Source organism: Pseudorasbora parva, chromosome 9 (genome assembly GCF_024679245.1).
Source record: "Pseudorasbora parva isolate DD20220531a chromosome 9, ASM2467924v1, whole genome shotgun sequence".
In the NCBI taxonomy this organism is placed as follows: domain Eukaryota; kingdom Metazoa; phylum Chordata; class Actinopteri; order Cypriniformes; family Gobionidae; genus Pseudorasbora; species Pseudorasbora parva.
In genome coordinates this window covers 15,005,785-15,031,421 of record NC_090180.1, presented here as the reverse complement: position 1 = coordinate 15,031,421, position 25,637 = coordinate 15,005,785, and the positions used below count along the sequence as shown (strand labels likewise).

General features: G+C 36.7%; 1 protein-coding gene across 2 annotated transcripts; it reads left to right on the top strand.

Annotated features, from left to right (window-relative positions):
* The first annotated feature begins 170 nt into the window (after positions 1 to 170).
* Positions 171 to 23,782, top strand: gng12a (guanine nucleotide binding protein (G protein), gamma 12a). 2 transcript variants are annotated; one of them, XM_067453127.1, is made up of 3 exons: positions 171 to 419; positions 20,958 to 21,066; positions 22,506 to 23,782. In XM_067453127.1, exons 2-3 carry the CDS (start codon positions 20,962 to 20,964, stop codon positions 22,629 to 22,631), a joined length of 231 nt encoding a protein of 76 aa, XP_067309228.1. In that variant the 5' UTR covers positions 171 to 419; positions 20,958 to 20,961; the 3' UTR covers positions 22,632 to 23,782. The 2 variants fall into 2 exon arrangements, with proteins under 2 accessions (XP_067309228.1, XP_067309227.1); XM_067453126.1 differs by lacking the exon at positions 171 to 419 and having other exon boundaries at positions 20,947 to 21,066.
* Positions 23,783 to 25,637: the final 1,855 nt, after the last annotated feature.

Below are 25,637 nucleotides of genomic sequence, written 5' to 3'. Positions count from 1 at the left end.
GCCAATACAACAACATTTCTGTTATTTTGTCAAGGCAAGGATTGATTGTTCCCACGGTCACAGAAAGAGGGCGCCGAATTTGGGAAGAATTCGGGAGAAAAGAAGAGGAAAACAATCTGCGGCGTCTCTCTCTCTCGCTCTCTCCCTCCGAAAGGTCGACAGTGACGTCACGCCTTGCGCCGACTGTGATTGGTCAGCGTAGGTGGAAGTGCTACAAACGGTGTCATTCACAAAGTAACAAGAATACATTTACAATAGTGATATAGAATGCAATTAACTTTTAAATAGTATTGAGATCCTTTCCCCCGGCGTTTCCCCCCCTCACGGACCTTTGAAGTTGACGTGAAACCATTTCGGGGTCGTATTTTCCGTTTGTCCACTGATTTATCAGGACTCACGCTTGGGAGATTTTTTTAAAGGTAAGAGTAAAACTGTCGACGGCGAATGAGTGTTACGGATTTAAATCACTTGTTTTTCATATGTAACCCGAGATGTGGCAACTTTATTGCTTATTTTTGTGGCTTAGATACATTTGTCTGTCGAAAAGAGAAAGTTGTCGCCTGTTGATCCTTTAAGGTGGAGTTTATAGTTGTGAAGCGGATAACAAACTCACTCGATTCAACAGGTCTTAGTCAATGTGAAACAATATAGGCAGTTAGGCACATACTTATTTGCGGTTTAACCAATCAAACTTAATAACTACAACGTTAAAGTTGAATAAATGCCTAGTATCCACCCATTGGTATGCGAGGGAAATTCCTGTATTTGAATCATTGTCATAATAGGCCAAAATTATTCTAGTATTGTTGTTTTAAGATGGCAATGCCCAAACATAGGCCTACAGCAGAAATCATTTTAAGTGGTTCTAAACGACTATGAAACTGCCTCAAACTACAAAAAGATCAAGATAATAGAATTTTCTTTCTTTACACTAAGTTCAGGGTTTTCAAACTAGGGCCTGGGGTCCCTTAGGGGGCCACAAGAGAATGTCTGAGGGTCTGTGCAAAAGTTTATATAAAAAACAAACAAACTATGTAAACATTAAATAATTAATGTTTTGATATAATATATATAATCTAATAGTGCAGTACTATACACTGTAAAAAAAAAAAAAAAAAAAATCCTGGTCTCCAATTGAACATTTTTTAGTGACTGATCACATCTAAATTTTTCAGCTGGCCAAATTGAATGTTTGTGAATTAATGCAATTAATTAACAGAAATTCAATTTGGCCAACAAAAAATTTAGATGTGATCAGTCACTAGAAATTTTTCAGTCGGAGACCTGATTTTTTTTTCTTCTTTTTTTTTGTACAGTAGAAAAAAATTGTTTACACTTTTATAATATGCATTTAGATTTAAGTTTTATACATTAAAATATATAGCTGCCTTTTAAAATTTAGGATTAGGGATTTGTGGGTCAGTGACATTTAAAAAAGGGAAAACTCCCGCCATAGGGGATGTGCTGCTCATTAAATACAGGCTATGAAACTAGTAATCCAGTATATGTTTAAACCCCTAGTTTTGCCCCTCTGAATGGGTTTGATGCATGACTACACTGTTAATGACCTGGACTCCATTTGAGCCCAGTGAGGTCGCCCTTCATTTCTCTCTTTCATCAAACACTGATCAAGGACCATCCTCCTGAGCCCCTGTTTTGTGGGCAATGAAACCGTGTGATATTACAGGCTCAGTACAGTACACACATCCATGTTGTCTGCATAGTGAGGAGAAAAGTGCCTTGAATCTAGTCTGATCTCGTTTGAAAGCGGACACATGGCCCTGAGGATGTCAGTGAACTCCCATACATACAACTAAATCAGATTAGGTTTCCTTTTAAGGAATACTTTGCTCAAAAATAGATTGCTTTTTACTTCCCACCATGTTGTTTTTGTCTATCAAAGTACAAAAAAACTATAACCATATAAGCAGACCATATATTCAAGTGCAATATTCCAATTTTTCTGGAGCCATATGGTGTATTTGTGATGAACAGACTAAAGTCGAATTAATTTTTCACTGTAGCATTCCAGGCAGCAACATGTCATTGAGATCCAACTTGGAAGATTTTAATGCATGACGTGGAGGCAAAGATCCGCCCAACGCTTTGCCAGCTTTGACTATTTGAAGCTGTTATTGATGTTTTCTGTCCAGTTTTTGACTGGACTCTCTTTCTGTAATGCCACAAAGAACATTGAAAACTGGTTTTGTAAAAATCCATTGGAATATCTCTGAATGAACTATGGAGAATCAGCCTTCTGGATCTGCAAATTCAAGTCCTGATTTGAGCCTTATAGATGTGGTCACCATGAATGGTTATATGGAAAAGGCTGAAAGCTGCGTTAATATTCTGTAAATTCATGATGAAATGGAAGTAACGAAAGATCTTTTCTTCCATGTTGTGATGTATCTGAGTGTAACAGATTATCAAAAAAGAAAAAATGTAGGATGGGTACTGTTGATTTTGCTGGAGGCAGATCTGAATGTGAGCTTGCCAGTCAAGAAAGGGATGGGTTTAATCTGACTAAATTATTAGAGAAATTTGATTTACATTACCAGAGAGAAGTCTGTTATTTCACCAAAAAAATCCAGTTGTGACATTTTGATTATGGTAAAAAAAAAAAAAAAAGAAGTTAAAAATGCACGACTGAATCATTCACAGTAAGAACATTAACATGCATTTAGAAAATAGATGAGGTGATTTTTAATTTCATACCGACTATGTATGGATCAAAATAAGAAGTAAATATTCATTTTTTGGTGAACTATCTTTTGTAAATAAAAATAAAACATACAGACACATACAATCCCTCTACTTCCCTTTGAGATAGTGGTGGCTTTTAGTGTTGCAGTGATTAACCACATACTGTTCAAATCTGTCCTCTATGTTTATGTTCTGACTGTTAGTCAGAGAATGTGACTGGAAACAGAGCTCTGCCAAAACCAAACCTCTTCTGACTGCAGCGCTGCTTCAACTTATTAAATGTTTTGTGCAACATGTTGTACTATTAGTATCAGCATGAATCGTCGGTATTGGGTTAATAGCGGCAATACAATTACATTACAGTCTGTGCATGATTTTAAAAAAGAAAGAAATTCAAAACCACCAAAGCAATAGTTTACGGCTTCCCCAGACCCAACAGCTCTTAAACATTTGGCTGCAATATGGCTTATAAGTCTTTCAAAACCTGACCTGCAAACACTGTTTTCCTGTTACACATTAAGGAAATGTAGATGCCCTGCTAACTCTATAAACTATGTGCAGTTTTAGCTTACTTTCTCTTTCTTTTGTTTAGTATTCAGTTATAATGTACAGTGTATATTCACTGTTACTTCTCTTGTAAGACTAATAAAATAAAAAAGTTTGCTGCCCGGAAAAGGCATTGTAACTTTTAGCCAATGTTCGTAATTGTTGCAATAGTTCATACCCTTTCTCAATTTGATTGAGAAACTTGAGGGTTGCATCATTCTGGTTTCCTCAGAAGCCACATTGAAATAAGTTATATTTATCTGTCACCACCACTCTCACCTAACAGCTACATGCACTGAATAAGAAAAGAAGCCATGGCTTCAGCCTACACCTTTTCTGATATTCTCCCTGTTTGTAATGAATTTGCTGTACATACATTTTGTTCTATGTTTAGTAACTGAATAAAATTTGATTCATTCATTCATCTGAAATACTGTCATGTCCAAATGTCTTTCCAAAGACATTCTTGAACTAGATGTGGATATAATTTGTAGTCTTCTACAAGACTAGCATGTGGCACTGTTTTTGTTAACTAAATAATTTTTAATAAAATATAAATATTAGGTGAAACCTTTTGAAAATTAGAAATGTTCAAATATAGAAAAGTACTAAAATGACTCAAACTACAATAAAAATATATTAAAGCTAAATAGAAAACTAATACATAATTCAAAAGCACATAAGTTTAACTGAATATATATAAATTATTAATACTATATAAATTATACTAAAATAACACTGTCACATGATCCAACCATATTGTTTAATTTGGTGCTATTAGAATGGGTTTGAGTCCTGGGATTGTCAACTTGTCATACCGCGCTTTCTCACCCTTGCTATTTCACGAGAAATATCTTTGCCAAGACCAGGCTCGTGCAGTCACTTTCATCCTCTGATACCATTAGCAAAAAATGTAAAGCGCTGCCACATGACTTCAGAACTGCACACTAAATCAAATTTGTACTTTGGAAGATTAAAGCTTAATAAAAATAGCAATAATAGCATTACAAGATCATGTGTCATTTTAGTCAATAGTTTCCTAGTTCTAATGTCAATCGTAAAAACTGTTATCCATTATCGAAAAGTTGAAATTTAGGCCACATCTACATGCAAGAGCTTTCCCTACCCCCCGCCTCAATAAATATGCCTCAATAAACCCCTGAACCTGACAAAAAAAAAAAAGTAGTGTGTACATGCCAGACCAGTGTGTGGCACTGTAATTCTGCCACAGAGATAGACTAAAAACTGAGAAGACACGTGCGATATGTGGTGTGATGACATCACCATTTCACAAAATATATGGATTGGCTGTACACATGAAAACGCAAGGGTGTCTGTCACAGATTTTTCCACCCTGGGATCCGGTTTCAAAAAATGCTAGTTTTAGGCTCCCAAACACCGAATCTTTCTGGATGAAACACTGATACAATACAACATTTTTACATGTACAGCTAAACACGTCTCTGTGTGTACGGTGCCTGACGCCTGTTTCAAACATACTCCATCTGCAGTACGTATTTTTTTTCCGTACCCATGTTAACTGATTACAGCTTTTACACTGCACGCAGATGCTGTCCGTCAGTTGTTGTTTAAATGTATTACGTTAAAACCTGCCATCTATGAAAGGGCAAACAAAGTGAATTGCAATTCTGACGAGCCATGTTCAGTAACAACTTTTGGATTTTAAATAAAAAAATATGAATAAATGCTTTGTTTGTGGTATGCAACAGCGGATCAGTTGGTTTCACACGCAGCATATGTGAAAGCACAACAGAGTGTGCGGCACCTGCACCGCAACACGCACCGCATACGCACTGCGGATGGAGTACGTGTGAAACGGGTGTTAGAATCTTGAAATGTTACTGCAGTATACACTCACCGACCACTGTATCAAATCGGCCAATCACATGGCAGCAACTCATGGCAGTGAATTAAGACAATCTGCCAAAGTTAAGAGAAGAAAGTGTCACAAACTTGGTTGGGATGGTTATTGGTGCCAGACGGGCTGGTCTGAGTATTTCAGAATCTACTGGGATTTTCACGCACAACCATCTCTAGGGTTTACAGAGAATGGTCAGAATTCTCAGGAAAAAAAAAGAAAAATGTCTTGTGAGTGGCAGTTCTGTGGGTGAAAATGCCTTGTTGATGCCAGAGATCAGAGGAGAATGGCCTGACTGGTTTGAGCTGATAAAAAAGCAACAGTATAACCACTTGTCACAACCAAGGTTTGAAGAAGAACCATCTCTGAACGCACGACATGCCACACCGTGATGCAGATACAGGGTTACCGCAGCAGAAGGCACACCGGTGCCACTAGCTAAGAACAGGAAACTGATGCTAAAATTCACACAAGCTCACCAAAATTTGACAATGGAAGTTTGGTTTTCGGTTTCTGCTGTGACATTCAGATGGTAGGGTCAGAATTTGCCATATAAACAACATGAAAGCATGGATCCATCCTGCTTTGTATCAACGGTTCAGGCTGGTGCTGGGGGTGTAATGGTTGTAGTTAACCTCCGTAGGGTAATTTCTTGGCACACTGGGGTGTCCATTTATAAGCTGTACAATCAAGAGGCTGGTGAATGTATATAATGCAGTGTACATGAGTGGTGAACTGATGAGCTTAAGGTCTTTGAGAATTTGTGGACTCTACCTTGTATGTATGTCTGCCAGACATTGACCTTCATTGATGAATGGATTTATTGTATCACTCTTGTCAAAATCATCATGTCCCTCCACTTTTAGGCGTGTTTGTGTCAGTCTCTTGTTTTAGGCGTGATCTGAAACAGCCTTTGAAAAAGGAACTGATAATAATCTGTATCGGCATGAAAGATCTATTTAGTAAAGCAGCAGCAGTAATAGTATTTTCTTAGCGGTAGGTCTGTCTGTGATTTTGAGCAAGGCACGTTCCATGCCATATTGATGCCATTTTTGTGTGATGTGAGATTTCAAGACAACAGTTGTGTGATATGCTGTACTAAATCAAATTTTATTTGAATTTTTATAGATTTTTTGTTATTAGTTGATTTTATTATTATTATTAATAGTATTAGTAGTAGTAGTAGTATTACTACTAGTATTTTTTTTTACTATAATCACAGTAGTTATTTATTATTTATATATAATTTTGTAATGTTAGCTATTTATCTTAAACATGCTTTGTTTCTAAATGGAATATTGTAAGATTCATACTGTTAGAGAGCTAATGGTTTCAGATTACGTGTCCGCTATAACCAAGCTCAAACTCAACATACTAGGATGCCATCTGCTGATTATAATATCTGATAGGGATTTTAATGTTCAAATTCTGCCCTGTAGCAACAGATTTTTGTGTTGGCTGCTACAGCCCTGCACTACCATTTGTCTCCAAAAGGTAGCGTTAGAGGCTCACATATGATTCTGCACTCTTGATTTCGTGGATGAAGTCCAATGAGGGCTTAGTTAAAAAAAAAAAAAAAAAAATCTGCCTTTTGACACAGTTTTTCATTGTAGAGTTTGGTAGAGGTCAGGCCCATGGCGAGACATAGCGTATAAACACCCATTAACACTGACAGATGGTCAGAATGATACGTCCCCTTTTAACTTGACCAAGACCAGTTGGTCAAAGTTTACTTTTCCTTGCTGTCTGACACCAACATTAAGTGTGATTAATACTGAGTAACTCTAAGGTATCATATTTGTTCATTAACTACAACTGTTTAGAAACTAGTTCAAATTGACCTTCAATCAATACAAAAGCACAGCATTTTACCATACATAGAGATCTTATAACAGATGTGCCAGAGATATCAACACAAGGTTTTGTTACTCTGTAACCTGGTCTTATCCTTCTTGAGGTGCTGCCTTATTTGGAAGTAAGAGTTTATCTTTATATAGTAGCATAAAAATGTTGTCACTGCATTTATTACATTTGAGAAATTTAATGGGAGATTACAATAGTTTTATATACTTAACAGATTTCCTAATTGTTTGTGAGCGTACTAAAAAGGTGCTGAAGTTTAGGCATGTCTTTCCTGGATGGGAATCATAAAGAACTGATAGGCAATCAGCAATCAGAAAGAAAGGGTTAGTTTACTCAAAAATGTAATTTGTCATTAATTACTCACCCTCATGTCGTATCAAACCCTTAATAACTTCGTTCATCGTCTGAACACAGTCGTTATTTATTATTATTGTTTTTTTGGTCACAAAAAGTATTCTTATCACTTCATAACATATATGGACCACTGCAGTCCCGTGGAGTGTTTTAATGATCTCTTTACTATCTTTCTGGGCCTTGAAGGTCTTTGTGTTGCTGTCTGTCCTCCATAGCGCAAAAAAGCGCTTAGACGTCATCAAAAATATCTTAATTTGTGTTCCAAAGATCATCGAAGGACTTGCAGGTTCGGAACCGACATGAGGGTGAATGACAGAATATAAATTTTTGGGTGAACTAACCTTTTAATGGTTCTGGTTAAATCCTCTTTACATTTAAACATCTGTCAGGTGATTTTATCTAAAACAAAGTAGAATTAAAATTTAGCAAGTATGTTTCTCCTTTTGGGAATTAAACCTGCTGCTACCTATTTTTATTTGGACATAACTTCCACTTCTTCACAGGAATCTGCCAAAAGGATCTTCCTGTTGGGAAGGTGGCGAGAGCATTTTCCCCCCTAAGGGTAGAGATGGGCAAGACTCAAGGTAGTGGCTTTCCATGAGGCAACTGATGAATGGAAGCCATTGATCAAGCAAGGTGTTTAATGCTGGAAACTGAGAAAGTGCCCATTGCAGTGAGCAGACTCAGGTTGTGATGAGGAAACAGCTCTGTGAGAATCCGAATGGGGAAGTTCACTGTCAGAGAGAACAAAGCTGGGATTATGAGAAGTTTAGGAAGCTTCCTCAAAGACGTGAGGTTGGCATTTTGGGGGACTTGTGAAGGGAGTTTTGTGAGAGCTTCTGTGTGGGAGAGCCTCACACTCGGGGTGGCCGTAGGGCCCCAAAATGTTTTGTCCCACTGTTCCTCTTTAATGAGAATTGAGTGTGCAGGTGGCATGGCGCTATACAACAACCCTCTATGTTCAGACAACCATCTCACTTTCTCTTCCTGCTTTGTAAGCCCCCAACTGGACTTGATGTTAGAACTAAAGCAAGTCTTCATTTTAGATTCAAAGGCATTTGATAACCAGGAACAAGGGTGACAAGGAAAACAAGCCCATTATTGACAATACTGTCCGTTTCTTTCTGGGAAACCATGGGTTCTGATGTTTAACATGCATATCTGTTTGATGGTGTCATGTCCAAAGGAAATAAATGTCTTTCTATTGAATTGCATTTAAAGGGTGCATGCAGAAACGAACATACTACGCATTCATGATTCATGATTTAACAACCTTTACCAGCTTATTTCCCTAGGTGAATAAAACAACAACACCACAACCGGCATAGACTCATTCCAGAGCAAATTACTCTGTTATGAGTCCTTATGACTTCTGGACTGAATTCATCAGAGAGATTACTGAGCCAAAATCTGACTTCTAGTGAACTGAATGTTTTTATTTTCAATGTTTATATATATAAAAAAAAAAAAAATCGTGCCTGTATCATTACTGACTGTACTTGTTGAAGATACATAGTAATATATGTAGGGAAATCCTATAGGGAAACAATGGGACACAGCAAATGCTTTATATGCCATGTCAGGGCGCTCTAATAGGACAGTGTGAGGGAATCTTTTTATAATCATGAGAGTTTTGGGGAACTTCTTTAACAACTTTTCAGGACTTTTTGTCCTATGTCCCAAGCAAATTGAAAAATAATTTTATTTGATAATTTTGCATTACTGATATAATCCACATTTCTCTGTGGGCTTTCCCAAGAAAAGAAAGCAACTTGTCGTGCCCCTTGCTGGAATTTTTAGGTACTACATTCCATCTAATTTCCCTTTAGAGACACTTTCTTTTTCACTTCATCGTGTAAAGGTTCTTTCGCTGAAGTGTTTTCTTCTCCCCCAGTCACAAACTCCATGTACATTTGTCCTTGACCAACTCTGCTTACCTGGAACCAAAGTATGTTTCCGCCACTTTCTTTTTTCCCTTAGTCATATCAGTCATAAAATTGTATGGACCACGTGCCTGACTCCAGATCACAAGGCTTCATGTATAAATGACACCAGGGTCAAACTATTTGATAAATTCTAGAGAAAAAAAGTCCCAGATCCCTGACATTACCTTTTGCCAATTGGGTCAAGCACACCTTTGTGTCATCATGTTCTAAGCTTCTGCCTGGTCTAAAATAACTTCTTTAAATGCCACACAATTCTGATTCTGACAGACATGAGTCGCTGTCTTATGGTGTTCTGTGCCTCTGGTTTCTTCAGTCAGTCAGTCAGTACACAAATATCTTACAAAAAATGTTGGTTATGTGTTACAAATGTTCAGAAATAGTGAAAAATCTGCATTTTTGCAAATGCATCAGCCAGCGTGTTCCTTCTTCAAGATCACTTCTTTACTATATAGTGCTATGCTTGTGGTTAATGAGGCAAGCATCACTATTAAATGTGATCACATTTCAGCGTGTGTATTGATTTATTGATTTATTTGTGATTTTGCATAAAGTTCAGTTGGTCATACAAAATGTCCCCACAAAAAATGTACGCCATCTTATCTTTAGGGTTAAAGAACTAAATAAACCATGCACGCCTTTTCCACCTCAGAGTAAAAAAAAACAAAAAATGTAGTTCTAGTAATTTGCGACTTTATATCTCCCAATTGCAACTTGCGCAATGCAATGCACTTTGGGCTGGACTTCCATCGTGTACAATCAAAACGCTTCAGATGATTCATTCCTAGAAGTCTACATCCCCACCAGAAGCCTTTGCTCAGCAAAGGAGCGATGGCTGTTACCAACACAAAGGCACAAAATCACTCTCCAAAACATTTTCGTTCACTGTACCTTGCTGGTGGAATTGCTGAATCACTGACAACATTCAAAAGACAGCTGAAAACTTATCTCTGGGAGCACTTAACCTCATCCACAAAAAAAATCCCTCATTTTTTCACTATTCTAGCTTATGCTACTAAAAGCAATGTCCAAAACGTAGTATTTTTTGTGATTTTTGTGACCCATAACCCTAAGTATTAGCTTAAATGCATGAGAGAAACATTAAAAACATGAGATGTTCTAGTGCTAAGTGTCTAAGCGTTTGGACTTTAATTTTTTTTTTTAAATCCCATAAACTTTCATTGAAGGAGGGACATAGTTTTGGTAATTTAGGTACACCCTTTCGACTTGGGCCTGTAAACAACCACCTAAAATACTCTTGCAACACCTTACCCAGCAATTATGTGTTTAAAGGATGTCCAATAGCCGTACAAAAACAGCCCTGACTTCTAGGTTAAAACAAGCTAAATTTGGGCTGTCAGTGAAAATTGAAGACATCTTGCCACGGCTCAAGAATAGACTAGTCATGAACATGTCATAGAAATTAAATCAAACACCTTGTAATCACTGTTGACTTTGCTTACATGATTGAATATCATGGAGTTATTTTGGCAAAAATGATGTAACCAAATTCAAGGTTATTTTGGCTAGAAGTGGGTTACTCAGCCGGACTATATTTAGAGCGAGAGTTATTCGAGTAAAATGACGGCTAGTATTGTAGCAGTGGCATTTTGCATTTGACCCATAATATAACGTTTTTTTTAGTTTTTTTTTTGGCTATAGTATTTCTGGCATGTTGCATCACATTTAGTAGTGGCACAGTAAACAATTGTATTTATGAGATCCTGTCATGCATTGGTTTTCCACATTATATGTGGCTCACTGCCCAAACCTGACAATCTCCTGTAGGCTTTATTCCATTAGTGAGAACTTTTGATGCTGTGAAGCCAGGTGACCAGTATATCATATGGGTGTCATCATGTGATGATGAGTTCATGGAAAGGATCTTTGATCCCATGATGAAACATCCGTTCATGTGACATGCAGAAACTCTGGAGGCGTTCATGTTTGGAATTCCTTCTTTTAGTGAAGGGAGGCTGGCTCGACAAGGTTTCATTTTAACGGAAGCATGCATGGTCTCTTTTATAAGAATATATTCTTTTAAGAATTGCTGTACAAACCTGAATGTTGGTGTGCTCATTGTTATAGGTTGATTATTTTTGTGAACCTGAATGGTTTATGCAAACACATGCAAAACATATATTGCATGTCAATCTCTTTTGGTCTCAATTTATTTCTCATTTCATGTCTTAGCTCGTTTTATGTGTTCCTGAGATCTTGTAAACTACAACATCGTTCCTCTTCATCCCATGTGTTCTCTTGTTCACACTCTTTATGGAAATATTTGACATTTGACACACAACCCTCTCCTGTAAGCTACACCGTTCAGATGTCTGTAGAGTCAAAAAGAAACACTGTTGTTACTGTGGCGTTACTCATTAATTGTGCTTGCTGGGACTGGAACAAACTCCTAACTTGAAGTACTAAACTTTAGCTTATAACCTGCAAAATAATGCTTCAAATTATTTACCTTTCTAAACCTGGTGAATATAAAATGTGCAAAAAATCACATATTCTTACATTGAAGGAGAGTCAAGAGCAGGACTCCCATTTAAATGATCTCTAATTCAACAGTAATTTAAACCAATTTAGTTTATATTCCATTGTTGGAAAATGAGAACTTTGTGTGCGTTCATTTGCGATTTATCATCTTGTAAGTTGGTGTTAATTACAAATTTAGCCATGTTTTTCCTGAATGACCCTTTAAAGGTGTCATGAACTGGCTTTTTTTTTTATACTGTTGTCTGAGGTCAACTAATGATGTTTGTGTGGTTTTTACATTCAAAAACATCATAACTAATAAGTAATAGGCTATTTTCTATACTGGTTTTGAGACTCTCCAAAACGCTGGTTTTGATGGGCGTGACGCACTGGAGACTTGGAAGTAAATGCCCACGGCTAGGATTGGATAAGATTTGCATATTTAATGAGCTTAAGCTCCCCTTGTCACTTCAGGGAGAGGAGAGAATGAGGGAGAAGCGGCAACCAGAATGATTATCTCGATCACAGGACTCGTAAACGTCTTTATCAAACAAACACAATGTTTTATTTCTCATCGACACGCGATTGATTGGACTATTATTTTTATATTACACATGAGAAGGGTCTGACTGCAGAGCCATGAGCCACAGTTTTACCCTAACCACAGTTTTACCACAGCAGTTCTAACCGCGCATGCGCATTGCGTCGTTATGTCTTCGAGATGCATGTTACGGCACTGGAAGGGAATAAAACTACAATTTTATTTATTTATTTATTGTAAATGCACTTGTTTGATTTTATAGTTATTATAGTGATCAACTGGTAAAATAATGAAATGTTTAAAATGTAAATGGTAAATGTAATAAATACATGTAAATTAAAATCGTTTCTTGGTTATGTCTCCAACAAATTAATAATATACTCACACTTTAAGCCTGTTTAAAAGTACGTTTTATTTGTGTTCAAGTTTATGCATTTACTCCAGGCAGAATTAATCAACTTGAGGAATTAGTTATCTTGACTTAAGTCTTTACCAATAATTATAGAAACCTTTGAAATGTCTATATTCGAAAGTTCGTTTTTTTATACCAGGCATTGAAAATACATGGGGTTTAATTATTATACCAGGCTGTTTGTTTTTTGGGGGAAAAAACGTAATAGAAATATTTAAGTGTTCATGACAGCATTGTTTTTTATCAGTAAAGGAGCCTGAAGGCCTCTGGGCAACAGCAGATGCAAAAAAAATAACAGCTGGAGCAACGATAATCAATAGATAGTTTTAGGACAGAATTAAGATTTAAAAATCAAACGTATCCGCGTGCCGTGAAACCACTGTAGTGAAACTGCGCATGCGCAGGCAAAACCACTTTAGTGAAACTGGGTATGCGCGGGCAAAACTGCGGCTGGGGTGAAACTGCGGCTCTGCAGACAGATATTATTGTTACACATAGCCCGCAAGATCGGACGATATAAGCGTGAACCGCACACGCACACACTTTCGGCACGCGCGCTGGCCTTCAGATGTCAATGAGCGAGAGAGAGAAAGAATAACAGAACAAGAACGGAATATAATGATATTCATCGGCCTGACGGGCTTTGCGAGCCCTGGCCCATACGAGTCCAGCGTGCTAAATGTATGTTCTGTAAGACACGTACACAAGCAAAACGATTTATAACAATGCAATATTATCACATATAAAAACACGTTTTACTCACGTGTTTTGCACCATTCCTGTTGGTCGGATCCAAATCCAGCATCGACCAGAGATTTGTTTACAAACGATCCCGCAGTGAAATGAAGTAAAAATGTCTTCCCCATGTGAGCTGGAACTTCACTAAAAATAAAGTTCAACCACACATTCCTAATATTAGGATCAGAAGGAAGCTTATGCAGCGACTGTGTTCCTCCACAAACAGGAATAGCGCAACATCTTAAATTGTTGTTGACCAGCTTGCTTGAGTTGGTGGGCGGGGCTACTGAATTACACGTGCAGTATAGGCCCGACGGAGTTATCGTTTTCATGTGTAGCGCGACATTGCTTATATAATAAATACACTCACGTCTCGCACCCATCTGTTTGCCCATGGTCGGAAAAGGCGTTTTCAGGCGCATTGTTGCCGCGTTGCTATTTTGAGGCAACTGAAAAGAACTGCGTCATTGACCAACAAAAACCTGGTCTAAAGTCAATAGCGCAGTATTATTTGTGTTATTTAAACACAATAATGTGCGCCTATTGGCAGGTGCACAATGGACATACACTCTGCTTATTACACACACAGCAGCACACAAACATTTGAAATATTAAAAATAAAAGGATGGAGAAGCGTTCAGTCTTTCCACTTACAAATTCCGCCACGTAAATAGCGATTCTGCCATGGTGCAAGCACAACTGCCTTTTAAAGGGAATGGGAGATGAGACTCTGATTGGTTTGTTGATTATGCCCAAAACACAACCATAACACGCCCTAAGTGCACCTGTGCCACGCGCTTCAGACCATGTGCTCAGATCGATAAAATAGGGCCCATAGACTCTCGGGTCTTGTTTCTAGTCTGGTGCTCTGGACTGTAGTCTTGTCTTGGGACAATAATATCATAAAGACATGGAAGTGGGCAAGCAAATGCTTTGCTACCACCTAAAACACTCTGGCAACCCCCTAGTGAGTTTACCCATGCAACTGCATAGCAAAAACCACCTTATATAGCAACTGCAAAGCAACACTAAATATAGTTGCAACTTGTATGCATGAGTTAATGCCAATGGTCATTTATATCATTTTATTATAGGAAATTCTGTTATAATTTGCTTACCTGAACAACAGAAAATAAAATATTACATACAAAATTTAGCATACTTCCCATCATACAAGTTTGGAACAATATGATAAATGAACATTATAAGTTGGACTACCCCTTTAAGATTATCTTTTTAAAGATAAATTGTTTTCTGTAATATCATAAGTTTTTCTTTCTCTCGTTCTACATTTCTGCTTGTTTTCTTGTCTGCCATAGTGGAGCCCCTCAGCACAAAGACCCTCCCTGTAAAACCCCAAACCAGTCAATGCTGTGTGACATTACAGTGTTTTCCCTGTTATTGAGCCATCCAGCATATTAACTGGGAGGAGCCAAGCGCAGACCTTTGGCCTCAGATAGCGATATATAATCTGATGTACTCATACACAGTGGAGCTGCCAGTGACCGGGGCTTCATAAAGACTGCTTTGTTTTAGGGCTGCAGTCTAAACGCAGAGCTCTGTTAGGGTGAGTTTGTTGTTCGAAGTTGAATAGTTGTGCATTTCTCAGCTGCTGAGATGAATGGGGGCATTTAGTGGGGGGTGGCAGGCAGAGAACACAATGGACGGGAGTTTTATTGCACCTCTGTTGCACCAGCATATCTGGCTTCATGCCCATATACGCACAACCTCCTGTTCACAGCTGCATCGTCTCTCACTTTGTCTTTCTCATGTAATTCCCTCTTAAACCACAAAAAAAGAACAAAAATAATTCTTTCGGTTTCCAACTGTTCCCACCCCTAGAATTTTCCTGGGTTGCTTGACTTTGGGAACTACCTCTGCGCCAGTTCATCCCCTCACAACAAAGCTATTTGTTTTCCAGAGGGTGAAACCTCGACACACAGCTCCTGGTTATCAGGCCCGCACGCATGCTGACGTATATGAGACATTATCTCCAAGAGCTGGTGTTTGTTTAAGCCTCAGGCGTTGCCTGATAATGGCCCATTATTGTAGCCCTGGCCCTGTGTTGTTCAGTGTGGATTGGCTCTTTTTTGAGGACTTGCTCACATATTCCCATCTGCTGGGAGTTGCTGCACAGTGGCTATTTTTGACTCGGCCGTTAATACTGCATGATGCTTGGGCAAGTGCATGACATCATCACCTTTGTGCTTTACACTGTTGGTTGCAAATCAGATTATAGTTGTTAAATGCTATAGCAAACTGGCCTCATTGATTCTGCTGCAATTTTTAATGGTTTAGGGCTTTTTTCTATAAAACTCCCAATTAGTTTGCAGATATCCTTTACTGAATATGAATCTTTTATTTATTTTTTGCATTAAAACCAAAAATGCACATACTCTACATTGGTACCATATTCCATGTAGGTTGATATATTTATTAATATTGATTTATTGGTTTAGGTCATTTTGGTATATGCAATTGTTTGTGCTCATTTCCTCTGTTTTGAGATTTAGATGATCTTTTTGTTGTCTTCTAATGCTTACTTCTTCTAATGCTCAGTACATTTTTAAAACGCAGTAAAATATAATACTTAGTCAAGCCCTTTATGAATTTTATATGTACATTTATAATGTTGTGAAGTTCACTTGTAACATTTTAAAACAACTGATTTTGTTTTTTTAATGCTTTATTTTTATATTGTATAATGTAATGTGTACAAAACCATTTAAAAGTTTTGCTTCTGTGAAATTCCTTTTTATAAAAAAATTATATATATATATATATATATATATATATATATATATATATATATATATATATATATATATATATATATATATATATATATATATATATATATATAATATATCAGCAAAGACACATTAAACTGATGAAAAGTGACAGTAAAGACATTTTATAATGTTACAAAATATTTATATTTTTAAATAAATACTGTTCTTTTGAAATTTCTATTTATCAAACAATGCCCCAAAGTATCATAATTTCCACACACACTCACATTCAAGAAAAATCCATCACAGGATTGAATTACATTTTAAAATATATTAAAATAGTAGTTTTATTAAACTGTAATAATTTTCACTGTTTACTGTTTAATTTTTTTTAAATTTTAGTTAAGTAAATGCAGCATCAAAAACATTAAAACATCTAACATTTAAACAAAAACATACACATTTTTTTATAAGTTTATAATTTATTGGCCATAGCATGAAAGTAATTATGAACTTGTTGGTCAGATTTTTGCTCAGTATATCCATATCTTAAATGAAGAGAGGATTATAATTAGGTGGATCATCAATGTTTAGCCAATATTCTTTCTAACTGCTCCAAACTGTCTCATTCTGGACACACTGAGTTCTGCTGCACTGACTGAGTGTTCATTAGATATGTGCACACTTATTTCTCGGTAGTGATTTCTGAGAAATTCTGCAATGTACTCTTGATAGATGTTGACATCTTTTTCATGTACTATGACAACATGTTAAGGCAGATGCTTTCTGCAGAATAACTATTGGACAGTATTTCTGTTTGTCAGCTCTCGAAACTTCACTTCACATTTGACTGTGCATGCAGATCTGTTTCAATAGAACTGGACCCTGGGGGTTAACAGACTGCTTTCTGTAGAAGTGACCTCTGCCCTACCTAATACATTTCCATATAGTTGTAAACCAAGATGGTTGTAACATATTAGGCCAGTTAAATCTCTCAGACTGTCAATCATTCGTCATGAAATTACCATTTCACAAAGTAAAACCCTGATGCCACAGATGTTCTAGATGCAGAATTTATTGCACACGTTGTTACTTCAACTCGATACTTACTCTGCTCAGCATGTTGTTGTTTTTTTGGGAGAGGAATTATAACATGTCCCCTACACATGATTTTAGCACAAACTAAATTTAAAATTGTAGCACAAATGTGTTATTGAAACTTTTTCGCTTGAAACTTTTAGGGGTTTCATGCTGACAAAAAATTGTCAGAAGAATTCCCACATTTTAATTGTTAAATTAATTGCATGCGATCTGAAATAGGCTGAAACATGGTTCCAACAGGTCACCAAAGTGATTTAAAGGTGCACTATGTAGTATTTTTGCAGTAAAATATCCAAAAACCACCAGGCTAGTGTTATATATTATGTTCAGTTGAGTACTTACAATATCCCAAATGCTTCCAACTATTTGTAAACTTTGAGAAAATAGGTCACAGAATCATTAAGATGCACTTTTTTTTCCTTTTTTTCCCTAATTTTTAATTTTCAGACTTTGACTCTGTGGTTGAGAAGCACTTTCTTAAACGTGCAAATAATTCAGTGAAATCCATTTAAACTTTTTTTAGTAGATAACTTCTGCTTTCTTATCTGCCCTGCTTTCTTATCATCAGCTTTTTTCCCCCCAGAAATGTAAAATTGACTTGCATTTCATTTAATGTTCAGCATTCAAAGAACAGATATTGATGACGCTGTCATAATATTTCAATATTATGTTGCAGTTGGACTTCTTAAATCTTTTTGCATACTAAATAATATTCTTGTCCTGAGTTTACCTAAAATTTGAATGCTATTTTTTTGCTGCCTTCAGGTCATGCAAGTCCAAATGTGCTGAATTGTCACAGTAGTACATGCTGAGTGAGAATGAGTTGCATTTCTACGGTCGGTTGATTAGGGCTTGCTTGTGTCACGATGAGATCATGTGACTAAGCGAGCAGTTAGTAGGAGCAGCTGATAACATCTGCTGAATGAACTATCTAGCGGCAGCTGTTGGTGACCTTGGGGCTAATGGGGCACGACGGAGACAGGGACCTGTTTTGTGTTCTCTCCAAAAGTGCACCACCATACACACACCCATACACCCGTATGCGGAACATAAAGTCAGCAGCAAATTTTCAGTGACTCAGCCAAAGAGGTGCACACTTATCTGTGCAGATTGTGTCTTGCAGTGTACTTGTTACTATTTTTAGCCTAAATAATCTTTTTTTTTTTTAGACACCATAATAAATGATTTCGTAATGTTCCACTCTAACGTCATGGGATTATGAAAGCTTTTTTCAGCCACAGAACAAAACCTTTCAAAAGATAATTGTGACTTTATCTCACAATTGTGAGTAATTCTGAGAAATAAATCCAATATAAACTCGCAATTGTAAATTGTGAAGTCAGAATTGCGAGATTTAAACTTGCAATTGCAAGAAAAAAGTCAGAATATAGAGAACCTCGCAATTGCAAGATATACAGTCCAATTCTGAGGGGGAACATTTTAAATTAAAATATTCTCTCAATTCTTGCTTCCATAATAATAGCAATGGGAAATGACCTGAAGATTTTCCTCAAACCTGTTTATGCCATTCACAATAATTGGAAAAGCTATGATTTTTGGTGAACTTCTATTTCGTCATAATAGTTGAATCAGTTTCTTTGGCATAACTGAAGAATAGCTTAAAGTGAGCAGTTTTAGTGCAGAAACAATCTCCTGCAGTTTGTCGATTGACTGGGGTCTGGATATTCTGGAAGAACTTTTGTAATTATGTAAGATTTCCCCACAGAGAGCACTGTAACACTGTCCCAGTTTTGTAAGTGTGTGATATCATGCCACTGCCAAACTTCCTCAAGCCAGGTAAAGTAGGACATGTCCCATCTGAAAAAAACAAACAAAAAAACATGTTTTGTCTTTGAGGACTAGTAACCTAAAACCCCGTCTGACAAAAACAGCACTGCAATATTTCCTCTTCCTTTACGCTTAAGTCAGTGAAAAAAAACCTTTTATATTTTGTTATAGTATGAGTGACAAGCAATGGATGCTGTTGACTTCCTCATTGTGCTTTACTCATGAAGTTTTTCCAGTTTCCTTTAGGGAATGCAGGAACCTGGAAACAGGTTTTATGTAATACATCTTTGAATTATTTATGCAAAATGATGCTGGTTTGATTCACCTGACCTGATTACAGATGGGTTTCTTATGGCATACAATGCTTTTAAACTTGTCGCCTGCGAACAGAATGAAGAGAGAGATTTTTATAAACTGAAATAATTGTAAAATATTAAACATGAAAAATAAAAAGGGAAACCTTTTTGACCATCATAATCCATCAATGCTTTGAATGGATAAGCTATTCTTTTGTTTTATCCTGTTTGTCCTGTTAAAATACTCTAGTCTTTCAGGTTAGATTTGTATGAGTGCATGGCATAAAGTATATTTGTAATGAAAGCAAGGAACGAGAGAAATGCAAATTAAACAGTGGCGTTAAAATAAATCCAATTGTGGTTCCTATTAGCCACTAAAAGCTCCACAGTTTTCCACAGTACAAGCACTTGAATACCAGTATTATACTGCTTCCTGAGAAGGTTTCATCCTTTTATCTGCTGAGAATTAAGCTTCTCTTTAGTGTCCATCAGATTGCGTATTGAGTTTATAACCTTCTAGTTGGTGTGAGACTGTAGAGGGCAGTGCATGTGCCGAATACTGACTCCAATGGTGTTAACTGTTAAAGGGGTACTTCAGCGCTGGGAAGATGAGTCTGTATTTAAACTGGGTCTTCAATGTAGTCGAAATGTTAAATTATTTTTGAATTTGGTGCTTTCTAGACTGAGAAAAGACAGAAAATGTATGTTTGTCTCATAGGGAGGAAAAACTACAATTCCCAGAATGCTTCGCTGCCCTGTGAGGCCATTCCTAAAGCCACCTACTTGATGACTGTGACTGAGTTGGAGAAGACACTACAATTAAAAACTGAAGGTGTCTGTTCGATATTATGAATGAGTCACTGCGCGAGTATCCCAGCACTGAGCACTAACTGCACGAGTGAGATAAATGAGCTGAATGAGCTCTCGTGATTAGAGCTGAGGTAATCGCGGCATACATTCACAACGCGAGTTCAGTCTGGCGCGTTTCAGTTCATGCCTTTGCAAGCTTAACTTTCATAGAAATTAATTTGAGAAGTTAAAAGACTTAGATTGCTCACCATAACTCCGTTTAAATGAGTGCCTGCAGCTGAGCTCTGAGTGTGTGATCTCCATCCCCCATGCGCGGGTTCAAAACATGCGGAAATGGCTGGCTGTAGTCTTTAGCCTCTGGCCAAACATTCCTCCTATGATGCAAATATCGTCAATTTGCATCATAGGAGGAATTTTTCCAGAAATAAAATGCATAAATCTCTTGTCTCGGGGATATGAGGGGGGAAAGCACAATCATTTGAATATACTCCAGGGTTTCTACTGATACAAAGCCATATGCTAATCGCTGAAGTAACCCTTTTAACTGATGAAAGTACTTTCACATGTTTTTATTAGAAAGATTGTGAAATTGCCCTTAATTTCATATGTTACTGTAAGGGAATTGAATTGACAAGTTTGTAAGAAGTATGTGTCAATGAGATGTCATAACTTTCTGTTCTGTTTCCTGACACTGGCGTATAACAACATAAGTGTTTTATGACATCTGCAGATTCTGTAACTGCATGTTTGTGTGTTTTTTGTTGTTGCAGTTATATGGTTTTAAAAATGTCCTCTAAAATGGCGGGTTCAAACAATCTGGCACACGCTAGGAGGATGGTACATCAGCTGAAAGTCGAAGCCAGTATTGAGAGGATAAAGGTATGTTTTGCAAGTCTTTTTTTGTTGTTGAGTGAATTAATGCCTGTTGCATGAAGCTGGCTTCAGTTGCTGGTTAGTTTGAGATTAGTTTGAGCAAACTCTGGTTTCTCTGACTCATGAAGGTGGGTTAGATTTTAGCGGTTTCATTGCCATGGTATCTTGCGCTACACTGCTAACCTGCTCTGGAACAGGTTTTATTCTGGGTTAGAGATCGCAAAACAAAATGAGACAAATCAGATGTGAGCAAATCTGATGACATCTGATGCAATGAAGCCACTAACCCTGTATCTCTGTATCTGCTCCAAATTAAAGCAGTTTAGAGTGAATAACTATATGCATGCAAGCTTTGATATATAAGCTTTTGTACAGATTAAGCTTATTCTTTTGAGCTTTTGTGAAACTATAAATAAGGCTTATTAATTTACTTTCATTTCTTTCAGCTGCCTTCTCAAACTTTCACTGCAGCAGCAGTGTTTATTCCTGCCTTGTAAATGCATTTCAAATTCATTATTTTTTTTCCATAATGATCTCTTGATTGTCAGCAGAGAGTGAATTGTACTGGCTGTTCACTGATGATGTCACAATTTCAAGTGCACACGCTTAAGCAACTCCAGATTAAACTCGAGTTGACAGAGAATGTTTATGCGGAGTGTTTTGAGCCCATTGAAACTGATCTAAACCAGGTTGGATTGATTATGGATTGGTCAACTCTAAGCCTACTCTGAAATTCAGTTTGTTCAACTAGCTTCATGCAACAGGCTTCAGAATCAAACATAAGGAACATTTTTATTAGGCATTATTAATTAATTTCTTGGTACACTAGTAAAAATAATGGGTTCCAAAAAGGTGTTTTTCACAGCAATGGCATGAGATATTTTTGTTTCCCCAAAGAACCTTTCAGTCACAATTTTATTTATTTGCATAAAGAATATTTTAATAATCTTAAAACAAAATTCCACTATAAAGAACCTTTTGTACTATGGAAAGTGCTAAGTGTTAAGCTCTTCATAGAACCATTAATGCCAATTTAGAACTTTTATTATTTATTGTCTTTATTACTGTAAATACATCTGTCTACTAAATGTATTATTATGTAAAAATAGAACAATAGAGTACATACAGTAAGGATATATGTGCATGACTGTGTTGCTGTGATAGTGGAAATCATTGTTAAAAAATTTATGGTAAGGATAACCTTGAAAAGTGTGGGGTCAATAAGATTTTTTTTTTTTAATTAATACTTTTATTCAGCAAATATACATTAAATTGGTTAAACAAAATAAATGCAGCCTTATTAATGAACATATCTTTTTTTAATGGAAGTGTAAATTCTTGTTTTGTAGTAAAAAGAAACAGTATATAATAGTTTCTTTGTGATTTAATCATTCATGCATAATCATTAATCATTCACTTTTTTTACATTCTGACATCTCTTACAGGTTTCCAAGGCCTCTGCTGATCTCATGCGTTACTGTGGAGAAAATGCCAAATACGACCCCCTGCTCATGGGCATCCCTGCCTCAGAAAACCCCTTTAAGGACAAAAAGCCCTGCACTATATTGTAGTGTAACTAACAATACCCTTGTCTTATTTAATTACTTCTACTCAACTTTGCCTTAAGTCCTGCTCTAGCTAGTTAGTATAACTTTGCGCCATGTCTTAACTGTATTTAGCTCTTACAGTATTTATTACTGTAAATAAACTCCAATCAGTACTAAATAATTGCCATTGTGGTAATGATTAGCATTACATCTCATTTTTACCAGCATCCCTTGTCTTCTGTTTGGGCCAAACTGAAGTCATTCCAAGAAATAACACCATTTTAAAACATCTAAATTGCTTGAATAATGTGATTAAGTTCCTCTTTTCACCGAATGGTGCCTTTAGTTACACTTTTTTTTTGGTTGAAATATCTCCATCACATTATGATATAAAGAGCTTGCAACTACACTAACTGATGAAATCCCTCATAATGTCTAATAAGTAGATGTAGAGATATTCCTCGAGTAGCATCTTAATAATGTCATATGCAAAGGGACTGCCTGAAATAAATGGAATTTAAAGATCGTACTGGATAATGTATCTGATGTGGCTTCTGCAATCACCAATGGTCATACTGGGTAAATAAAACAATATAGTAAGCGATATCGCATGACACAAATACTGATTTGTTCTCGATGAAAAGCCACTATGTGGAAAGTCATCATAGAAAAGTTGAAACTGAAACTGATTCCATTACCCAGCACTTTCAAACCCATGTGCCTTAGGTTGTTCAAAGCATTCCTTACTTATTACAAATGAAAAGATGATTCTGATGTTGCTTTAGATTTAAAGTGCCTTTTCCTTCGGATTTAAATGTTTCTTTCCTCTGCCAAGGCAGTTTTAAAACGAAGACCACTGCTGTTTGATCTTGTCTATGAATTGAACAAATTTTTCCATAAAACATTACGTTTTATCATTCACACCTTGAATGGGCTGAGCTACCATATATCGATGCTGCAACATCTGTATTATTTTAGACATCAAAGAAGTTATGCAGTATTTGAGACTCACAACCAAATCCCTGTGACCTCAGTATCTCTGTGAAGAAATATATTCTATTTAGTTGTTGTTTTTCTTTTCTAATTTCTGTATTTTTGCAAGCCTTCATAACATGTTCTATACGTACTGTACCTTGAAAGAAACATTTTATTAAAATTGTGAAATAGTAAAACAATGCAGCGCATAGATGTGTGTTATTGCAGAATCTTAGTGTTTAAACAGATTATACTATATTAATTTCATTTTAAATTCATTTTTATTTTTTATTTTGTTCTTCATAGAATGAGTGCGTTTAATTCATGCGTTTTGGTCATTCGTTTACACGACACTGGTGTTTTGGGGCCCTGAAAACAATCTGAAAACGATTGTGTAATAACATTATGTAATAGCATAATATATATTTATAATACATTTTTTATTTTATTTGTGAAAACGGTGATGTCATACGTAATATGTTCAGTATAGGTGTATAGTGTTTCTGTACAAAGAGACATCACCAACTACTGGCCTGGCAACAGAATGTAGCGTTTCTAATAGTTTGTGGATCCATATAAATGGGGGTTGTTTTGACTACGTAGTCATCCATATCTAAAAAAAAAAAAAAAACACCTTTCTGTTTTTAGTACATCGTCACGTAAACGTACCTTGAAAGTCTATAGTAATTTCAGATATGTTTATTGCATTGAACAGAGCAGCTTGGATGTTCTGCTAGATATCTTTGTGTTCCAAAGAAGAAAGAAAGTCATTGGGTGAATTAACCCTTTATTGTACACAAAGAAAACAAAACACTACTTTCCCCCCAAAAGTTCAGTAGAGGCTCCTGGTCGTAAATTTTTGGGTCTTGGCCATAGACTGTAAAAAAATAAGGACGTTGCGTCTGTGATGTCACCCATAGGATTCTGAAGAGTAGTTTTGAATAGTAGCATCGTAGCCAGTTGATGAATTGCAGTTTAAGTCACTTCCATATTGGCTTCAAGAGAAACTGGAGGAGGGTGCCGCTTTATCTTGGCGCTAGTTAAGTATGCTAAACGTTTTGTAAGCTTTATATTCTACTAGCTGAACACATCAGACATACTTTAGCCTGAGGGTGGCGCTCTAATGATGATTGACCAAAGACTGTATAAAAAAAGATGGACGACACCTTCATTATCTTCCATTGACGTAAGTGAAGTCGCCCTGCAGTGTTCAAATATGGAACTGACATCTTGGGTCTTGAGTCTGCTCAGTAGTGGGCGCAAAGTGTAGCAGCGATATCAAGGTCCCGCCCACACTACCGTCTAATCAACAACTTTGTAAAGTTGTCAATCATTTATTTAAAATGTATTTAAAAGACGAACACTTGAAATTAAATCATTTTGATAAAAACAATTCTAGCAGAACAACAGAACTGCTTCAATGACTCTCAATTAGAGCGTGCTGCAGTTCTATTTTTCACCACAGATTTACATTGGGAAAACAGTGGGGCGCTGTAGAGCTGGGAAGGGCTCAGGCAACCGCTTGCTCCGCTTAGTATCATCCATACCTGTACCTGCCAAATCCATGGGCTATATTTTAAAGGAACACTCCACTGTTTTTAGAAATAGGGATAATTTAACTTCTTTCCTACATTTAGATATGTGGACAAATGCATTTTTGTCTCAGTGTATGCATTGGTTTAGTTTGGCTAGCTTAGCTTAGAGATATTACGCAACATATTCCGATTGCTCATCAACAGCCAGAGGACATGAGGATGAGATCCGTGATATCACTTCCCCATAATGTAGTCCCAAGTCAATATCTGCCTAGGAAATCGTGTCTTAATCTGCATCACTATTTGTACTCGTTGTAAATACAAAGGCCTCAAGAAGTAGTTGTGTTTTTTACATATATATTTTTTATCACTTTTACTCGGGACATGCTAGCTGGCAACATAGGATTCCATTCATTATGCTAAGCTAAGCTAGCGCCGACCCTGCCAAACTAAAACAATGCATGCACTGAGACAAAAAAGCATTTGCCCACATATCTTAATGTAGGAAAGAAGTTAAATA